Consider the following 17657-nt stretch of genomic DNA (forward strand, 5'->3'; position numbering starts at 1 on the left):
TTAAAAATTCTCGGCTGACTGCAGACCTGCTTAGCAATGGTTAATCTACCATTTATAAGTATATGTATGTTAACAGTGGGTATTTATCCTAAGCTGTCATGGCTTAGTGGTTCAGTACTTTGATTATGATGCACAGTGTCCTGGGCTCGAACCTTGTCATTGCTTTTTATTTTACTACTGTCCAGACAGGCTAGGGGTTGTGGCTGTGTTTAGGCAACTTTGCTCTACGTTGCCCTACGTTGGTTAGCGCGGTGCGCACTTCTGCACAAACCTATTGTGCTGGGTAAAATGCTGCTTAGCTATGGGCAACTATATTGCGCTGGGTAAAGCGCTGCTTAACTACGGGCAACTATATTGTGCTGGGTAAAGCGCTGCTTAACTACGGGCATTTGTATGTCAAGATCCTTCTTATATTTATATATATACATTTTGTTCACTGATACATAGGCCATTTCAATGCTTTTTAGTAAAATTTTATTCATATATGTCAGGATTTATTTCATATACTAATTTAAAACATAAAATAGACAGGGGAGTGGTGGGACTCGAACCGTGAATGCCTACTCTTTGTGCAAAGGCTCTACCACTATACTAATGCTATTTGGCTTAATTTGCATAAACATTTCTTATTATGCTCTTCAATGTCGAAATTGCTATCTGCAGCTAAGTAATGGGCACACCTGCGCAAATACGGGCAGCTATATCGGGAATTATAAAAAAAATTAAAAGTTTTACATTTTATAACTGTACTGGGGGTTTACAATGTGAGGGAGTGTAGTGTTGGGTATGTAGACATTTGAGCGGACTCGCTCATGTGTGTTGACATTTCACAATTCAGACACTTGCAGGGGCGTGGACCTTTGGACTGCTCGGCAGTCAGACATGTCCCCTGCCTTCCTGCACGGTTTGTGTTAGACTTGGAGTGGAGTCAGCGTGCCCTCATGAATATGCATGGCATGCTGACATCATGCCGTTCAACTGCAGTTTCCAAGTAAGACTTATTTAGTCTTACATGGAGGATTCGTGAATCCTGGGGTAAGATTAAAACATTCTTAACTGAACTACAGTGTATGCAGACTTTTATTCTGAAAGGTACAAGAAGATTTGGCACATAATGGAGAGACTGGCACTTGTTCAACACAGTTCTGGGTAATTAAAAGATAAAAACACTCATTACAGTCTTATTCCAGGTTCTTCCAGTTATTTCCAGTTCATTCCAATATTTTACAGTCCTTATAATTCTCACAGTGGTGAGCCACCCAAGTTTATAATTGTTGAAACTGCAAATGTTATTTTAAGGACCTGATACTGCTTTTTTGTGCTTTGCAGATATTGCTACAAAAAGACAGGCTGTCAGTTTTGAATATATTAATAATTTCCATTTTGGTATTCCAGAATCCATGTTTTGCAATACAGTCAGGAAAAATCTTTACATCTACCACCCAGACTTGCAAAAGAGATGGGGAAGGGAGGATTGAAGAGCCTAATATTATGAAAGACACAGCATGGCATCCTTGTACATAAAGGCAGCTCTTCCTATACCTCAGCAGTGACTGGGACAATGCACAGTAAGGCCTAAACTTGGCTAGAGCTATGGTGCACAAGTAAAGTATCTAAAGAGAAGGCTACAACAGCCAGGAGTAAAAATTATTGTTGTTTTTGTCAATGCTTGTTTATTTCAGTACATATAAAGCAAATGTGTTTCAGTTATCTAACAAACGTATTCTTCAGAGTTAAAATGTGTATACAACAAATGTGCATTTATGCAGATTAGAGTAAAAGCAAGGATGCACATGTTTTTATGTTTTCAGACAATTGTATAAAAGTACTAGTTTTTCATTTATGTTTTTTTTATCTGTGTTTAAATAACACTGACAGAAAAAAAGGTATTCCTTTACTAATAGTTTAGTTTCCAGAATATATAATTTATACACTGCTCTTTTAGATGTTCAGTATAAGTATGTATCACTTTAATTTTCAGTCAAGTTTCAGAATATAGCATTCATACTCAGTTATACATTTCTAACAGCATTACTAGACAGTTTACAACATGCAATTAATTACATCACACCTCACATTTTTAGTCATTAGTTTTAAGGGTAAAGTGACAGAATTATTTGTAGCAGGCTTATTAAGATAAATTATCTAAAGAATAAGTAGCAATAGTTATTTAATATATTCAAAGCATGACAGGTCAGTGTTAATTTGTTAATTATTTTAGAGAATACAGAGCACATTACATAATAATTATTGTACATTAGACAGAAAATTAAAAAGTCACTGAAAGGGTATGTAAAGGTATAAATCTGAAATGCAGAAAGCATGGGTTTTAGTAAATGTACTTCTGTTATTACAGCACATAGATATTTACAGGATATTTAAGGCACAAATTTAAAAGGCAGTCATCTATTACAGCACATAAAAGTTAATAAAAAGGTACATTGACAGGGTTATTAGTAACAAATCTAACTGGGGTTTTACAGAAACAAGTTAGTACAGAATATGGCAATTATGCTTTAATATACATTTATATTATAGGTGTAAAAAAGTTGATCGGTTATAACACATTAGTTATAATTAAATCGTAAGGTTAAGAGACTTCAGTCCAAAAGATTTTCAAATAATTAGCAGTCCATAAATGCTCAAGTGATACCTAATGGTCAAAAACTGCAAGTGTATTTACCAGATTAAAAAAATACTTTATAACTGTTATATTAGTTTTAGTGACCATTATAGTATCCTTCTCAGACTATAATAATAGATTTATGAAGTAATTATAAAGAAATTATAAAAGTAAATCCAGTTTCAGTAATTTCAGAGACAATTGTTACAGAATAAATCCTACATAATTACAATTAGTAGAATAGACCTTGCATAGGCCTGAAAATGTAAGGTCAGGCCTGAGTCTTCATTTTATAAGGAACTACAGAAATAGAACCTGTTCTGGTATCTCAGAAGGAATTGTAAAATACTTTGCTAGACATAAATTTAGTATTCTCTTTGCACAGGTCTAGAAATGTAACTATATTAAAGCAGACATATATCTTCATTTTTGCACTTTACATGCAGATTTGGCAGAAAGGAATATTTGCATAAACTTCAATCAAGAATACTGATAATAAAATGTGTGAACAGAATGTGCAGTACATTAAGTGCAAGAAGGCTTGGGAACCAAGGTTAAAGCACCATGCAGAAATTGATAGGGTTTTGGTATTATGAGGAGATACTTCAGACACAGATAGTTCATCAGACTGATAAGCAGAAAGTCATTAAAGTGCAGTCCGCAGAGGTTTGGTACAGAACCTTGAGAGCAAGTGCAGAAGTCAAGACAAATATCCAGCATTCCAGCATATTAATATGTTATTCAGGAGGAAAGGAATACGAGTGCAGAAGCTATATACATAATTATTAGCACAGTTATTGGAGAATGTAAGATTTAATTTGGATATTATATGGTCATAGGTTCATAGGTTGGTACTAGGCTATCAGCCCTAGGGCTATAATACAAGCCTAGCCATAACAATTCCATGGATATTTCTTCCCACAATATTTACTTCCCTGGATCCCTGTCTAGCAGGGTGACTGACTTGATCCCCGGGGTGAATTTCCTATCTCCCATCCAGTCATCAAGGTTCCTTTTGAAGAGGGCCAAGGAGGCAGTCTGCTTGACATGTATGGGCAGTCTATTCCAGAGCATTGGGAGTCTCCTGGTCAGGAACCTATCCCTCCAGCATGTTTTGTTCATTGTGATGGCAAGGTTTAGATCCCTGGAGCTTGTGGCTCTGAGGGATTGGAATTTCTTTAAGTGGAGCATGTCCAACAGCTCAGGGTTTGACATGGCCTTGTATGTTAAGCAGAGATTGCCTCTGAGTAGACGATATGCCACAGAGTATAGCTGGAGGTTTTTTAGATGGTCAGCATAGGGCATCTGCTTTAGGCCTGTGATTCTTTTAGTGAGGTATTTCTGTGGCCTTTCCAGCTGTTGCAGATGTCTTTTGAGGTGCATACCAAATGGGGCATTGTACTCTATAATGGGTCTAATGAGGGATGAGTACAGTGGGACAATGACCTCTTTTTTCTGGATGAAAAGCCCTTGGTGATGAGGTGTGCCACATAGAAGGATTTTCTGACTGGTGTGGCGATGTAGTTATCGAAGGTCAGACCACTGCCCACCTGTGTCCCTAAGTCTCTCATCACACTTTCAGTGTTTAGTGTATGGCCACCTATGTGGTAATTCATGGGTACTTGTTTTCTCCCAAAGGGGATAACTATACATTTCTTGGCATTAAGCTTGAGCCCATGGCTCTGGCACAAGGCATCTGTTTCTGTAAGGCCCTTTTGTAGAATATCTACATCATTTGGGGATTCAATAATGGCTCCCAGTTTGCAGTCATCTGCGAACTTTGTTAGCCAGAGTCCCTTAGTGTTGGCCTGTACTTCAGAGAAGTAGATGCCAAACAAGAGCGGTCCCAGGACTGAACCCTGAGGTACTCCACTTACCACATGTCTGGAGCTGGATTTGGAGATGGCTACATTTAAAGTCTGGGTTCTGTCAGTAAGCCAGTTGGCAACCCATCGAGTAACATAGGGATTTATGCCCAGCTTAGTAAGTTTATCTATGAGTCCAGAGTGGGAGATGGTGTCAAAGGTCTTGGTGTGGTCCAGATAGGCTGTGTGGATCGCCTTACCCTCGTCCACAGCTCTGGAGACTGATTTGAAGAAGTCAGTCAGGTTCAGGAGACAGGATTGGCCATTCACGAACCCAAACTGGGTGGTATCCAGTGTTTGAAGGTTGCCAATGTCTGTTTTTATAAGTTCCATGATAATGCATTCCATGCCCTTGCAGATCAGGCTCATCAGACTGATGGGACTGTAGTTCCCGGGATCCAAGGTTGATACTCCTTGTAGAGTGGGACAACTGTAGCTGTGCACCACTCAGAGGGCACGGAGCCTGAAATGTGGCTATGATTAAACATGACACTTAGGTGAGGTGCCAGTTCATTTTGTAGTTAATGCAGTCACAGCCCGGGGTGTCATCTGGTCCCATAGATGCTGTATTCTTAGCTTTGGAGAGTGCAAGTTCTACCTGTTTGTCCAGGATTATGGGAATTTGGAAATCTTTTGTTATTGAGATGGGCCTTTTAGGGGATAAGAGGGGGTGAAGTTGGCACTAAATCAGTCTGCCAGGATATTGGCAATATCCTTGGGATCAGTATATTTAATGCTATTGTAGCTCAGAGGAGATCTGAGCATTACCATTTAGATTCTTGACATAACTATAGAATGCTTTCTGGTTGTCTCTGGAATCTTTGGCAATTTTATTTTCATAACTAGCTTTGGAGGATTTTATGAGGAATCTCAGCTTTTTACTGAGGCTGGTAAGGGAGGTTTTTGCATCCTGGGCTTTTCCTCTTTTCTGCAACAGTTTCTTCCTTCTTAGGTTCATAGGTTCATAGGTTGGTACTAGGCTATCAGCCCTAAGGCCTATGCAAGCCTAGCCATAACAATTCCCTGGAAATTTTTTCCCACAATATTTACTTCTTTGGGCCCCTGTCTAGCAGGGTGACTGACATGATCCCCGGGGTGACTTTCTTATCTCCCATCCAATCATCAAGGTTCCTTTTGAAGAGGGCCAATGAGGTGCTCTGCTTGACATGTATGGGCAGTCTATTCCAGAGTATGGGGAGTCTTTGGGTCTGGAACCTATCCCTCCAGCATGTTTTGTTCAATGTGATGATAAGGTTCAGATCCCTGGAGCGTGTGGCTCTGAGGGATTGGGATTTCTTTAAGTGGAGCATGTCCAACAGCTCAGGGTTTAACAAGGCCTTGTATGTTAAGCAGAGATCACCTCTGAGTAGACGATATGACGCAGAGTATAGCTGGAGTTTTTTTAGACGGTCAGCATATGGCATCTGCTTTAGGCCTGTGATTCTTTTAGTGAGGTATTTCTGTGACCTTTCCAGCTGTTGCAGCTGTCTTGTGAGGTACATACCAAATGGGGCATTATACTCTATAATGGGTCTAATGAGGGATGAGTACAGTGGGACAATGACCAAAAGCCCTTAGTGATGAGGTGTGCCACGTAGAAGGATTCCCTGACTGTTGTGGCGATGTGGTTATCGAAAGTGAGACCACTGTCCACTTGTGTCCCTAAGTCTCTCATCACACTTTCGATGTATAGTGTCCTGCCACCTATGTGGTAGTTCATGGGAACATGATTTTTTCCAAAGGGGATGACTATACATTTCTTGGCATTAAGCTTGAGCCCATGGCTCTGGCACCAGGCATCTGTTTCTGTAAGGCCCTTTTGTAGAATATCCACATCATTTGGGGATTCAATAATGGCTCCCAGTTTGCAGTCATCTGCAAACTTTGTTAGCAGAGTCCCTTAATGTTGGCCTGTACTTCAGAGAAGTAGATGCCAAACAAGAGTGGTTCCAGGACTGAACCCTGAGGTACTCCACTTGTCACTTGTCTGGAGCTGGATTTGGAGTTGGCTACTTTTACAGTCTGGGTTCTATCAGTAAGTCAGTTGGATACCCATTGAGTGATGTAGGGATTTATGCCAAGCTTAGTAAGTTTATCTATGATTCTAGAGTGGGGGATGGTGTTGAAGGCCTTGGTGAGGTCCAGATAGCCTGTGTGGACCTCCTTACCCTCGTCCTCAGCTCTGGAGACCGATTCAAAGAAGTCAGTCAGAGTCAGGAGACAAGATCGGCCCTTCACAAACCCAAACTGGGTGGGGTCCAGTGTCTGGAGGTTGCCAATGTCTTTATTTATAAGTTCCATGATAGTGCGTTCCATGCCCTTGCAGATCAGGCTTGTCAGACTGATGGGACGGTAGTTCCCGGGATCCAAGGTGGATCCTCCCTTGTGGAGCGGGATTACTGTAGCTGTGCACCACTCAGTGGGCACAAAGCCTGAGGTGAGGCTATGATTAAACATGTCATTTAGGTGGGGTGCCAGTTCATTTTGTAGTTCGTGTAGTACACAGCCTGGGATGTCATCTGGTCCCATGGATGCTGAATTCTTAACTTTGGAGAGTGCTGTTTCTACCTGTGTGGCTGTGATTATCAGAATTTGGCAATCTTTTGGTATTGAGATGGGCTCTTTAGGGGTTGAGAGGGGAGTGAAGTTGGCACTAAATCGATCTGCCAGGATATTGGCAATATCCTTGGGATCAGTATATTTAATGCCATTCTGTTGTAGTTCAGAGCAGATCTGAGCATTGCCATTTAGATTCTTGACATAACTATAGAATGCCTTGTGGTTGTCTTTGGAATCTTTGGCAATTTTATTTTCGTAACTAGCTTTTGAGGATTTTATGAGGGATCTCAGCTTCTTACTGAGGCTGGTGAGGGAGTTTTTTTCATCCTGGGATTTTCCTCTTTTCTGCAACAGTTTCTTCCTTCTGTTGTATAGTTTGTTTATAGCAGGGGACCACCAGATTGGTTTCCTTTTTTTGGAGAAGAGCATCTTGGTTCTATTTGGGATGGCGCCATTCATGCATGAGTGGATGTGCTCATACAGTGCCTTAGTGTAGGATTCTGCAGTCGAACTTCCAGATCCTGTCTGCGTGGGAGTTGTGAAGTTTGTCACTTCTGACTTCAGTAGCATGAAGTTGGCTTTGGAGAAGTTTTTTAAGGAGGTTTCCTTACTGGGGGGTGGGATGTGGATGTCAAGGGTGATTTGCTTATGGTCAGACCTGACCAATGAGGGGGTGACTACTGGTGTGGAGCATCTATCTCCCATGTTGGTAATGACCAGGTCTAGGATATTGGAGCCCCTGGTGGGACAATGGATTAGTTGATCCAGGGCATTGGAATTTATGAATTCCAAGAACCGTTGGGAAAAGGATTTGGTACCCGAGTAGTTTTCCCAATTAATGGCAGGGTAGTTGAAATCACCTAGTATTAGGGTGTTTGGTTGTGTCTTAATATTTTCCATTATGTTTAGGAAGGTGTAGTGAGAATCTTGGGGTATGGTGGGGGATCTGTAGCAAGCTACAATTTGGATTGCAGTCTTACCTAGCGTTAGTTGCACCTGGAGAATTTCAGATGCATTGTGTTGGGCAACTAGCCTGGAGGTGTGAATATCCTTGGTGAATATGGACACTCCTCCACCTTTAGTGTTTCGGTCTTGGTTTTGTGGCCAAAAAGTGTGGTAAGAATTGTAGCCTGGTATTGCAGGGGTGCTCTCTGGAGCCTTGAACCAGGTCTCAGTCACTGCACATATATTGATGTTCTCCATTTTTAGGAGTGCCTCGAGAGAGAGTGCAATTTGAGGTTTAGACTTCTAGCATTGAGTAGCATTACCTTCAGATTTTGCATGCTTGTATCTGTTACGGTGGTGGTTTTATCCTTTGAACCTTGCCTAAAAAAGGCACTATAGGGGTGGCAAGAGCTTTAGTCAGTAACCTGAATCCCAGGGGGGACAGGTGCAGACCATCTCTGGCAAAGCATCGTGGTTTGTCGATCATGTCTTCCCAGGCAGACAAATACTGGATCCCCTTTGAATGACACCAGACGCTTAGCCAATTGTTGAAGTCAATCATTTTGCCCTTATACTGTGGTATCATTCTGGGCGAAGGCAGGATGCTACTCAGGGCTAGGGTCATACCTGCCTGGGTCACATGATACAAGAGCTCTTCCATGTCTCTTTTCATGTATGTCTCAATTCATTTACTCCAGCATGGACAATGATAGAGTCGTATTTGTACTTGTTGTGGAGTGACTTGAGTGCATGCATTATGTGGTGGATCCTGGCACCCGACAGGCAGCTGACTGTAAGTTTCTCCTTGTTCTGCCTGGGTCACATGATCCAAGAGCTCTTCCATGTCTCTTTTCATGTATGTCTCAATTCATTTACTCCAGCATGTACAATGATAGAGTCGTATTTGTAGTTGTTGTGGAGTGACTTGAGTGCATGCATTATGTGGTGGATCCTGGCACCCGACAGGCAGCTGACTGTAATTTTCTCCTTGTTCAGCCTGGTGAGGGGGACATCAATGTGCCTGACTATAGAGTCACCTATGACTAAAGTGTTGGGTACATTGTCTTGCCTTAGGGGCTGTTGTTGGGTGGCACACTAGTGTTGTGAGCTATGTGTCACTTTGGTTGTGACTGGTGTTTGTTTGCGTTTCGGCTTCGGACATCCTTGTTGCTTGGGCAGGTTAATGTTAAGGGCCTCCGCATATGTGGGTTTAGTGTTGCTATGTGTGGGAGTTGATGGTGTGGGATTTGAAGGGCTATGAGTTGCTAGAGGTGTAATGCAGGTGTTAGCCTTCTCCTCTTGACTGTCTAGCACAGTCTTGACCGGAGAGAGCTTTGCTTCCAGTTTGGCTATGTAAGTGCATCTCTTGCAGGTTTTAGTGTTGGGTGGTAGGAGGAGAGGATTGTCTGTGTACATGAGGCAGTTGCCGCATTGCCCCAGTATGCCCAGATTCACCAGGTGGACAGGAGAAACCACTGGAAGCTGACCCTTGGACATGCCTGTTTAGGTGCTTTTTTGTAAGGTTTAAGAGCTGTTTTCCCTTACCTTTGCAAGGTACTTTGCAATTGTAGGCTGTTTAGTGCCTATGATTAATTTCTCCTTATTAACAAGGAGGGCTGAGTGCTTGTATCAAGTTCAGTCTTCCTAGTGCTTTACAGCAGGTTCTAGAGCAAGTGCTAGTCACAGGGGTTCAAATTTTAGTGCTACTACTGAAAAAACAGCTAGTTTTAAGGGAAAATTTGAAGAGCACACTTTCTGGCACCTGGAATAGTTTAACTGTAGCCTCGTAGTGCTGCACAATGTGATTAGTTAATCCAGGGCGTTGGAATTTATGAATTCCAAGAACCGTTGGGAAAAGGAGTTGGTACCCGAGTAGTTTTTCCCAATTAATGGCAGGGTAGTTGAAATCACCTAGTATTAGGGTGTTTGGTTGTATCTTAATATTTTCCAGTATGTTTAGGAAGGTGTAGTGGGAATCTTGGGGCATGGTGGGGGATCTGGAGCAAGCTACAATTTGGATTGCAGTCTTGACTAATGTTAGTTGTACCTGGAGAATTTCAGATGCATTATGTTGGGCAACTAGCCTAGAGGTGTGAATATCCTTGGTGAATATGGACACTCCTCCGCCTTGTTTCAGTCTTGGTTTGGTGGCCGAAAAGTGTGGTAAGAGTTGTGGCCTAGTATTGCAGGGGTGCTCTCCGGAGCCTTGAACCAGGTCTCATTTACTGCACAGATATCGATGTTCTCCATTTTTAGGAGTGCCTCGAGAGATTGCATTTTGAAGTTTAGACTTCTAGCATTGAATAACATTACCTTCAGATTTTTCATGCTTGTATCTGTTACAGTGGTGGTTTTGTCCTTTGAACCTTGCCTAAAAAAGGCACTATAGGGGTGGCAACAGCTTTAGCCAGTAACCTGAATCCCAGGGGTGACAGGTGCAGACCATCTCTGGCAAAGCATCATGGTTTGTCTATCATGTTGTCCCAGGCAGACAGATACTGGATCCCCTTTGAATGACATCAGAAGCTTAGCCAATTGTTGAAGTCAATCATTTGGTCCTTATACTGTGGTATCATTCTGGGCAAAGGCAGGATAATACACAGGACTAGGGTCATATCTGCCTGGGCCACATGATCCATGTCTCTTTTCATGCAGTCCAGGGAAGTATGTCTCAAGTCATTCACTCCAATGGACAATGACAGAGTCGTATTTGTACTTGTTGTGGAGTGATTTGAGTGCATCTGTTATGTGGTGGATGTTGGCACCTGAAAGGCAACTGACTGTAATTTTCTCCTTGTTCAGTCTGGTGAGTGGGACATCAGTGTGTTTGACTATAGAGTCACCTAGGACTAAAGTGTTGGGTACGTTGTCTTGCTTAGGGGCTGTTGTTGGGTGGCACACTGGTGTTGTGAGCTATGTGTCACTTTGGTTGTGACTGGTGTTTGTTTGCGTTTCAGCTTCGGAGGTCCTTGTTGCTTGGGCAGGTTAATGTTAAGGGCCTCTGCATATGTGGGTGTAGTGTTGCTATGTGTGGGTGTTGATGGTGTGGGATTTGAAGGGCTATGTGTTGCATGAGGTGCAGTGCAGGTGTTAACCTTCTCCTCTTGACTGTCTAGCACAATCTTGGCTGGAGAAAGCTTTGCTTCCAGTTTGGCTATGTAAGTGCATCTCTCACAGGTTTTAGTGTTGGGTGGTAGGAGGAGAGGGTTGTCTATGTACATGAGGCAGTTGCTGCACTGCCCCAGTATGCCCAGATTCACAAGGTCGACAGGAGAAATAACCGTAGCTGACCCTTGGATATGCCTGTTTAGGTCCTTTTTTTGTAAAGTACAAGAGCTGTTTTCCCTTACCTTTGCAAGGTACTTTGCAATTATAGGCTATTTAGTGCCTACGATTAATTTCTCCTTATTAACAAGGAGAGATGAGTGCTTGTATCAGCTTAAGGCTTCCTAGTGCTTTCCAGCAGGTTCTAGAGCAAGTGCTAGTCACAGGAGTTCAGATTTTGGTGCTACTACTGAGAAACCAGCTAGTTCTAAGGGAAAATTTGAAGAGCAGACTTTCTGGCACCTGGAATACTTTAACCATAGCCCCACGGTGCTGCACGATGTGAAACATGCGCAAACACACGTGTTTTTAAGCCAGAAAGTTGAAAGGGATAGAAATCAGCCCAAAAAGGCTAATACAATTACAATTTCAGAGCTGGGAACCACTCCTCTACTGTTAGATAGGCAGTACAATGCTCACCACTCCCACTGGTAAGCAGTAGGTCTTCCCTCTACCACAGTAAGTTCTGGATAGCTCTGAACCAGCAAAGCCTGGGATCTGGACTATACTACCTAGGTAAGGTGGGAAACAAGCAAACAAGATAATATATATATATATTTTTTTTGTTGACATTTACCTCCACTGTATATAATAAAACATTCTTAACTGAGCTACAGTGCTTGCAGACTGTTATTATGAAAGGTACAAGAAGATTTGGCATGTAAAGGAAAGACTGGCACTTGTTCTGCACAGTTCTGGGTAATTAAAAGATAAAGACATTCATTCCAGCCTCACTTCAGTTTCTTCCAGTTATTTCTAATTCATTCCAGTACTTTACAGTTCTTACAATTCTTTCATAAAATAATAGGCATGTATGTAATTCTCATTAAAATATTAGAACACTTGAATGGCACTTAAGGGATCTGCCAAGACATTTGGAAGACTTCATTGTGGCAAACTTGATTGGGAAAGACTCTCATTTACACATGGCTCAAAGGAAGGTGATCTTACTGACTGCACAAACTGTCACACAATCACTGTGGTCCCACATGCTAGCAGTGTTTTTCTGAACATTATTTAATGGAGATTCTAACCATACTTAGACCAAGCATGCCAGAGGTGTTGGCAAGATTCAGGAAATAATGAGGAACAAGAGACATCACTGTGAATGTGAGCTAGACCCTTCAAAAGACAAAAGATTATCAGAAGGCTAGATCTACATATGTTTTGTTGATTATAGCAAGGACTTTGTGTAAATCATAAAAACTCTAGGTCAGATTAAGAATCATGGTATACTACAACACCTGACATTTCTCAAACATAATTTTAAATTGATGAAAAGGCAACAGTCTGAAAAAATAAGGAAAAATGCAATAATAAGAACTGGTAAAGGTATATGACAAGGTTGCATAATTTCCACATACCTGTATAACTTATATGCAGAACAAAATGTCAGAGAATTAGGACTGTATGAAGAAAGCCATGGTGTAAAAATTGGAAGAGGAATTATAGTTAGCCATTGCCGTGCCATGTTCATGATACCACATTATTTGATGAAACTGAAGATGATCTGAAATATCTGCTTATCTGACTAAAAAACATAGCCTCAACATGAGATTGTACCTTAACACAAGGAAGGCAAAGATCCTGTCAACTGGTAAAATCAGTACATTTATATTGTATGGAGAAGAAACAGAAATTGTAGACAGCTCCAGCGTGCTTGGCTCAATAATAAATAATGGAATGACAATTAGTCAGGAAATCTGATGATGGATTGCTCTTGGCAAAGCAGCCATGAGGGATATAGATAAGATCTTCAAGTGCACAGATGTATTTTTGAGTGTGAAGATTCATCTTATCAAAGGTAAGTTAATAATGTCATATGAATTTGTAAATTGAATAATGAACAAATACTTCAGGAGCAAAACACGTCTTTGAATTATGATGTTCATTAAGAATACTGTTTACACTATGCACTGCCTGAAAACAAATCAGTACTATAGGACATAAAACCTCAGTATTCCCTGAAGGCTCAGAATACAAGATTGACTTTCATACTGGAGACATATTATATGAAGAGAAATACCATTAGAAGAAGAGAGGATATTGGACAAGTCAGAATTAAAAAGAGAAAGACCTGCAATGTGACAGATTGATACAATAAGTACAGCAATGGATGCTTTACTAACTTGACTAACTACTCTTATCAGTAGTTAGTCATTTGATTGAAGACAGAATACAGTTTAGGAAAGCTATCCACAAATTTTCCATGGGTCAAGATCATGTTGAGGGTATAGAACCTCAGTCAGTCCCCGCAGCTGACATGAAATAGACAAAATATTATCTTACTCTCCATCACATACTAAGCAGGTGCTGTCCAGAGGGTGCTAGCAATGGCGTCTATTCTCCTAAGGTTCCTTTGGATTGGGTGCATCTTTCTGAGCTCCAGTGACATAGAAGGATGCATCCCTGACTATGGCTCAGGTGACTTGAGTTTGTCTAGTTTCCCAGGAGTCTGACAGTGCTGGGAAAGGTAGAAAGGAGTGACAATGCTGGAAAAGGGGCACTTTTACTGCATTTCAGATAATTGTAAGTCTGTTCTTTAGGTTAGAGGACACTTATGAGCATGGGATGCATAATTAACTACTTGTCAAAAAACTTACTACAGTACTTTTATCAGTCATTTATACAAACTCTTTGTAAGAATGTTTTTAAATATTTGTTATAGGATGAATTTCTCCTTTTGCACCAATATATGTACCAGCTTTTCTTTCTTTACTTCATATTATTGTCCATGTAACCTTTTACTCTATATTGCATAAATAAATGCATATGTGATTGCGTTGTACACAAGTCAGGTATAAGAAAAATACCTATGTACCAATTAATTTGCCAAATGAAAATAAAAAAATAGCTTCAATGTTTTTTGAGTACAACTTATCATCTGTCCACCTGTAGAAAGACATAAGAACTAGGATTCTCAATAATTTGCATTTTTAGATTATAATCTAAAACGATCAATAGGAAATAGATTAGCTCCTATTTGAGTGAATCTATGCAGGTTAATCTGTTGTTTACCTCTTGGGATTATTAATGCATGGGAGAGGTTCAGGTACATACAGAGAAAACAGGTACCATACATAACACAGTTTCATGGCCTACTGATGACTATATGCAGAGGCAGAACATATGATGTGTTTGCATTTCATTAGGTAATACTTGGTTCTAGAGATGTTAGCAGTGTAGTGCTATCCACTGGCTAACACAGGGTTTAGGGTACTTTGAATGAGGGATTTATTTAAGTACGTGGGGGGGGGGGTGAAGGAATGCAGTGATGACTGATATTGGAGTGGGAAGAGGGTTATGCAGCCACTATTTCACCCTGTCCTGACATTTTTTCTTGATGCTTGATATAACCACAGATAATATGATATTGTGCTGCAAATGTGTAAGGAAGTACAGCCTCCCAAAGCAAAAGCTTTGGGTACAGTCTTACACACACATAAAAAGCTAATGTTTCCCTCATGGAATTAGAAAGTCAACAACAGACTCACAAAACATATCATGCCAGAATATTAGTAGCAAATGAACTGATATATGGATAACTTGCATTTTCATTAGGTATGCATAGCTCATTGATTACAGGTGCTTATGTGCTGACATGTGAAACATCTATACACATAGTAGAAGCAATGAGGTATAACAAATGGCTACATACAAAGAAAAAAAATAATAAACTGCAGAATATCAACAAGTATAATATTGTTACTCTGTAAGGTACTTATTCTTTATATTTTATATAGATAAATTTTTATCTGCATATATATATATATATATATATATATATATATATATATATACATATATATATATCTATATATATATATATATATATATATATATATGTTGTATCTTTCGGCTTTTCCCGGTTAGGGGTCACCACAGCGGAACTCCGGTCCGCTAATGATTAGCAGCAGATTTTTACGTACCGAGTTGCCAGCCCTGACGTACAACCTTCAATGGAGGTACACCCATGTCGCATGTCTCCACACAGAAGATGTTTTAGCTGAGCATCGAACAGGACAACGTCTTGCTGTGAGGCGACAATGCTACCGCAGCACCACCACCGCAGTAGATATATCTACATATATATATATATATATATATATATATATATATATATATATATAGATTACTTTTTATCTTAACCTTGTCTCTAGCTTGCTAAATGTAAAGCATTTTAACTGATAAGAATGATAACTGCATGATTATTAAATTACTTGACAGCTGTTACCCACTATTTAACAAGGTAAAAAACAAACATTAACCACCATTATTTGTTGGAGGATGGATATCTGTAGAACAACTATAGCAGCAGCAAGGCAAAATGTAAGCAGATACAATTACAAAGAGTATTATAAAGCAACTGTTAAGGAAAGACACACACACACACACACACACACACACACACACACACACACACACACACACACACACACATATATATGACAAACTGAAGTTACATCTATACAAATGAAAATAAATCAGCTGATGGAGAAATGGTAGGTACACAATTGATAAAATCTGTTATTAAGAAAGTAGGTATCTGCCTTGAAGGTAATTAACATAACTAAATTAAAATTTTCTCAGAAAAATGACGTGATATTTATAGTTACCTTCAACAGAAGAATCAGCATTAATGTAGGCAACTCCTCGTGACTGGAGAATTTTGGCATTTTCCTTTGGAAAGAAAAAGTTTTATTCTATTTATTTATACTAATTATTAGAAGGTTAAGAAATGTTTACTGTTGATATAGGTATAGACACTATTTATGTATTTGACTTCCTGTGCATGCTTCATGACAACATAATCTTTCTTTACTGCATGACTCCAGACTGAACTTGAAAATAGACCATTTGGTTCAGTCTACCTGTTAACCAATGACAAAAGCTAATAAATAAATAAATACATAAATATATAAACAAATGTATAAACAAACATGTACATCACATCTGCTTTTAGTATTCATGCTTTTCACTCAACCATTCTGTTACCTGTACCATACTCATGCCTACAGAGATGGCATAAGCGCACTTCCTGTCCCTACTGGATTTTTCTATGTACCACTGACCAGGGTAGCCAGATATTCACCACTGATGTGTAACGTCCCATTTTCAAGAAGGAATTCAATAACTTTATATTCCTACTGAGAAATGAATTAAGCAGTAGGACTTGGCTTTTTCCAAGGATCTATGATGAAAGTGAGTTATTGTTAGTTATTTAAGCTATATATTAGCCATGGAGATAGTGTGGTTTCAGTTTTAAATGGGAATTGGATATACAGTGATGTCTGAAATATTGGGATTTTGACATCCATTAAATCTGCTGCAGATGTTACTCCATTGCCAGCAAACAGCAATCAATGGCATCTCTGCCTTTTTCTACATGACAGTGTCTTCAGCAGCACAAGCCTATTTTAAAACTTAGGTTGCCGTACTTGGTTACCATGCAACTTATCTAACTGCTAATCCTGTGAACAAGTTAACGTGTGCTTCATAGGAATACTACCTGCATCTAATTGTTCATTTGATTCTGCTTTTAAAAACAACTTTATGTTTTTTAAATGGCATCAATTATGTATTTTAATTTTGTACTCAGTACTTCAAAAAGTGTTTATATGGCTTTTGTCAATATGGATAACATATGTTCTTTGTTTTCCAGTTCTTTAAGATGACTGACAATCAGTACATTAAGTAGACCCTCATGGGACTTAACATTGTCTTAGGTGCTTGTGTCATGTGAATGCTGTGCATACTGGAGGACTTCTAAAAGTCAGTGCAATACATGCAAAAATATATGCATTAAGTTTACTGTGTGTAGTCATGTAACTATATATAATGGTTTATCTACAGAATACTTCTTCCAAAAAATCATTTACAAGACTGGATCATTTTTAAATATTTTTTTGCTTCTGTAATAATATTCCATATACAGTACTACCATTAAAAACATTTTTCTAAATGTTCCTTAAAAAATGCATGATTTTTTCAACATTTGTGGAAAACTGCATTTACTGCATTGCAAGAAAAGAATGGCAAAAGGTTAATTGTTTTGAAAGTGGATATGGCTTCAGATAATGTGATCTAACTTATTCAACTGACTTGCTTTTTCTATTTATTTTTAGTAAGCTGCTTTCTTATTTTATTTTTTTACTTCATTTCTACCTCTGATTACTATTTTCTATTGAATTTATATACGTATGCCTTTATTTTATTATTTTTTTATCTTCATTTATTAAATGGGTAATGAGTCTGAGGGCCCTTTTTCAAGCATCTCCTGTGGTTAACTGACAACACAAAACATGAACATTATAATCTGTGGTAACAAGGAAATATAATCA

General features: G+C 39.5%; 1 protein-coding gene across 1 annotated transcript in view; it reads right to left on the bottom strand.

Moving 5' to 3' along the window:
- The window catches only part of LOC122802543 (glutamate carboxypeptidase 2-like), a 1225297-nt gene that overhangs the window by 422055 nt on the left and 785585 nt on the right, over window positions 1-17657 (bottom strand). Inside the window, exon 12 of the mRNA XM_044072203.1 lies at window positions 15933-15996. Within this exon, the coding sequence (XP_043928138.1) occupies window positions 15933-15996 (64 nt within the window). The remainder of the gene's footprint in view (window positions 1-15932; window positions 15997-17657) is intronic.

This window comes from Protopterus annectens, chromosome 5.part0 (assembly GCF_019279795.1).
Source record: "Protopterus annectens isolate FY-2018-M chromosome 5.part0, PAN1.0, whole genome shotgun sequence".
In the NCBI taxonomy this organism is placed as follows: Eukaryota; Metazoa; Chordata; order Ceratodontiformes; family Protopteridae; genus Protopterus; species Protopterus annectens.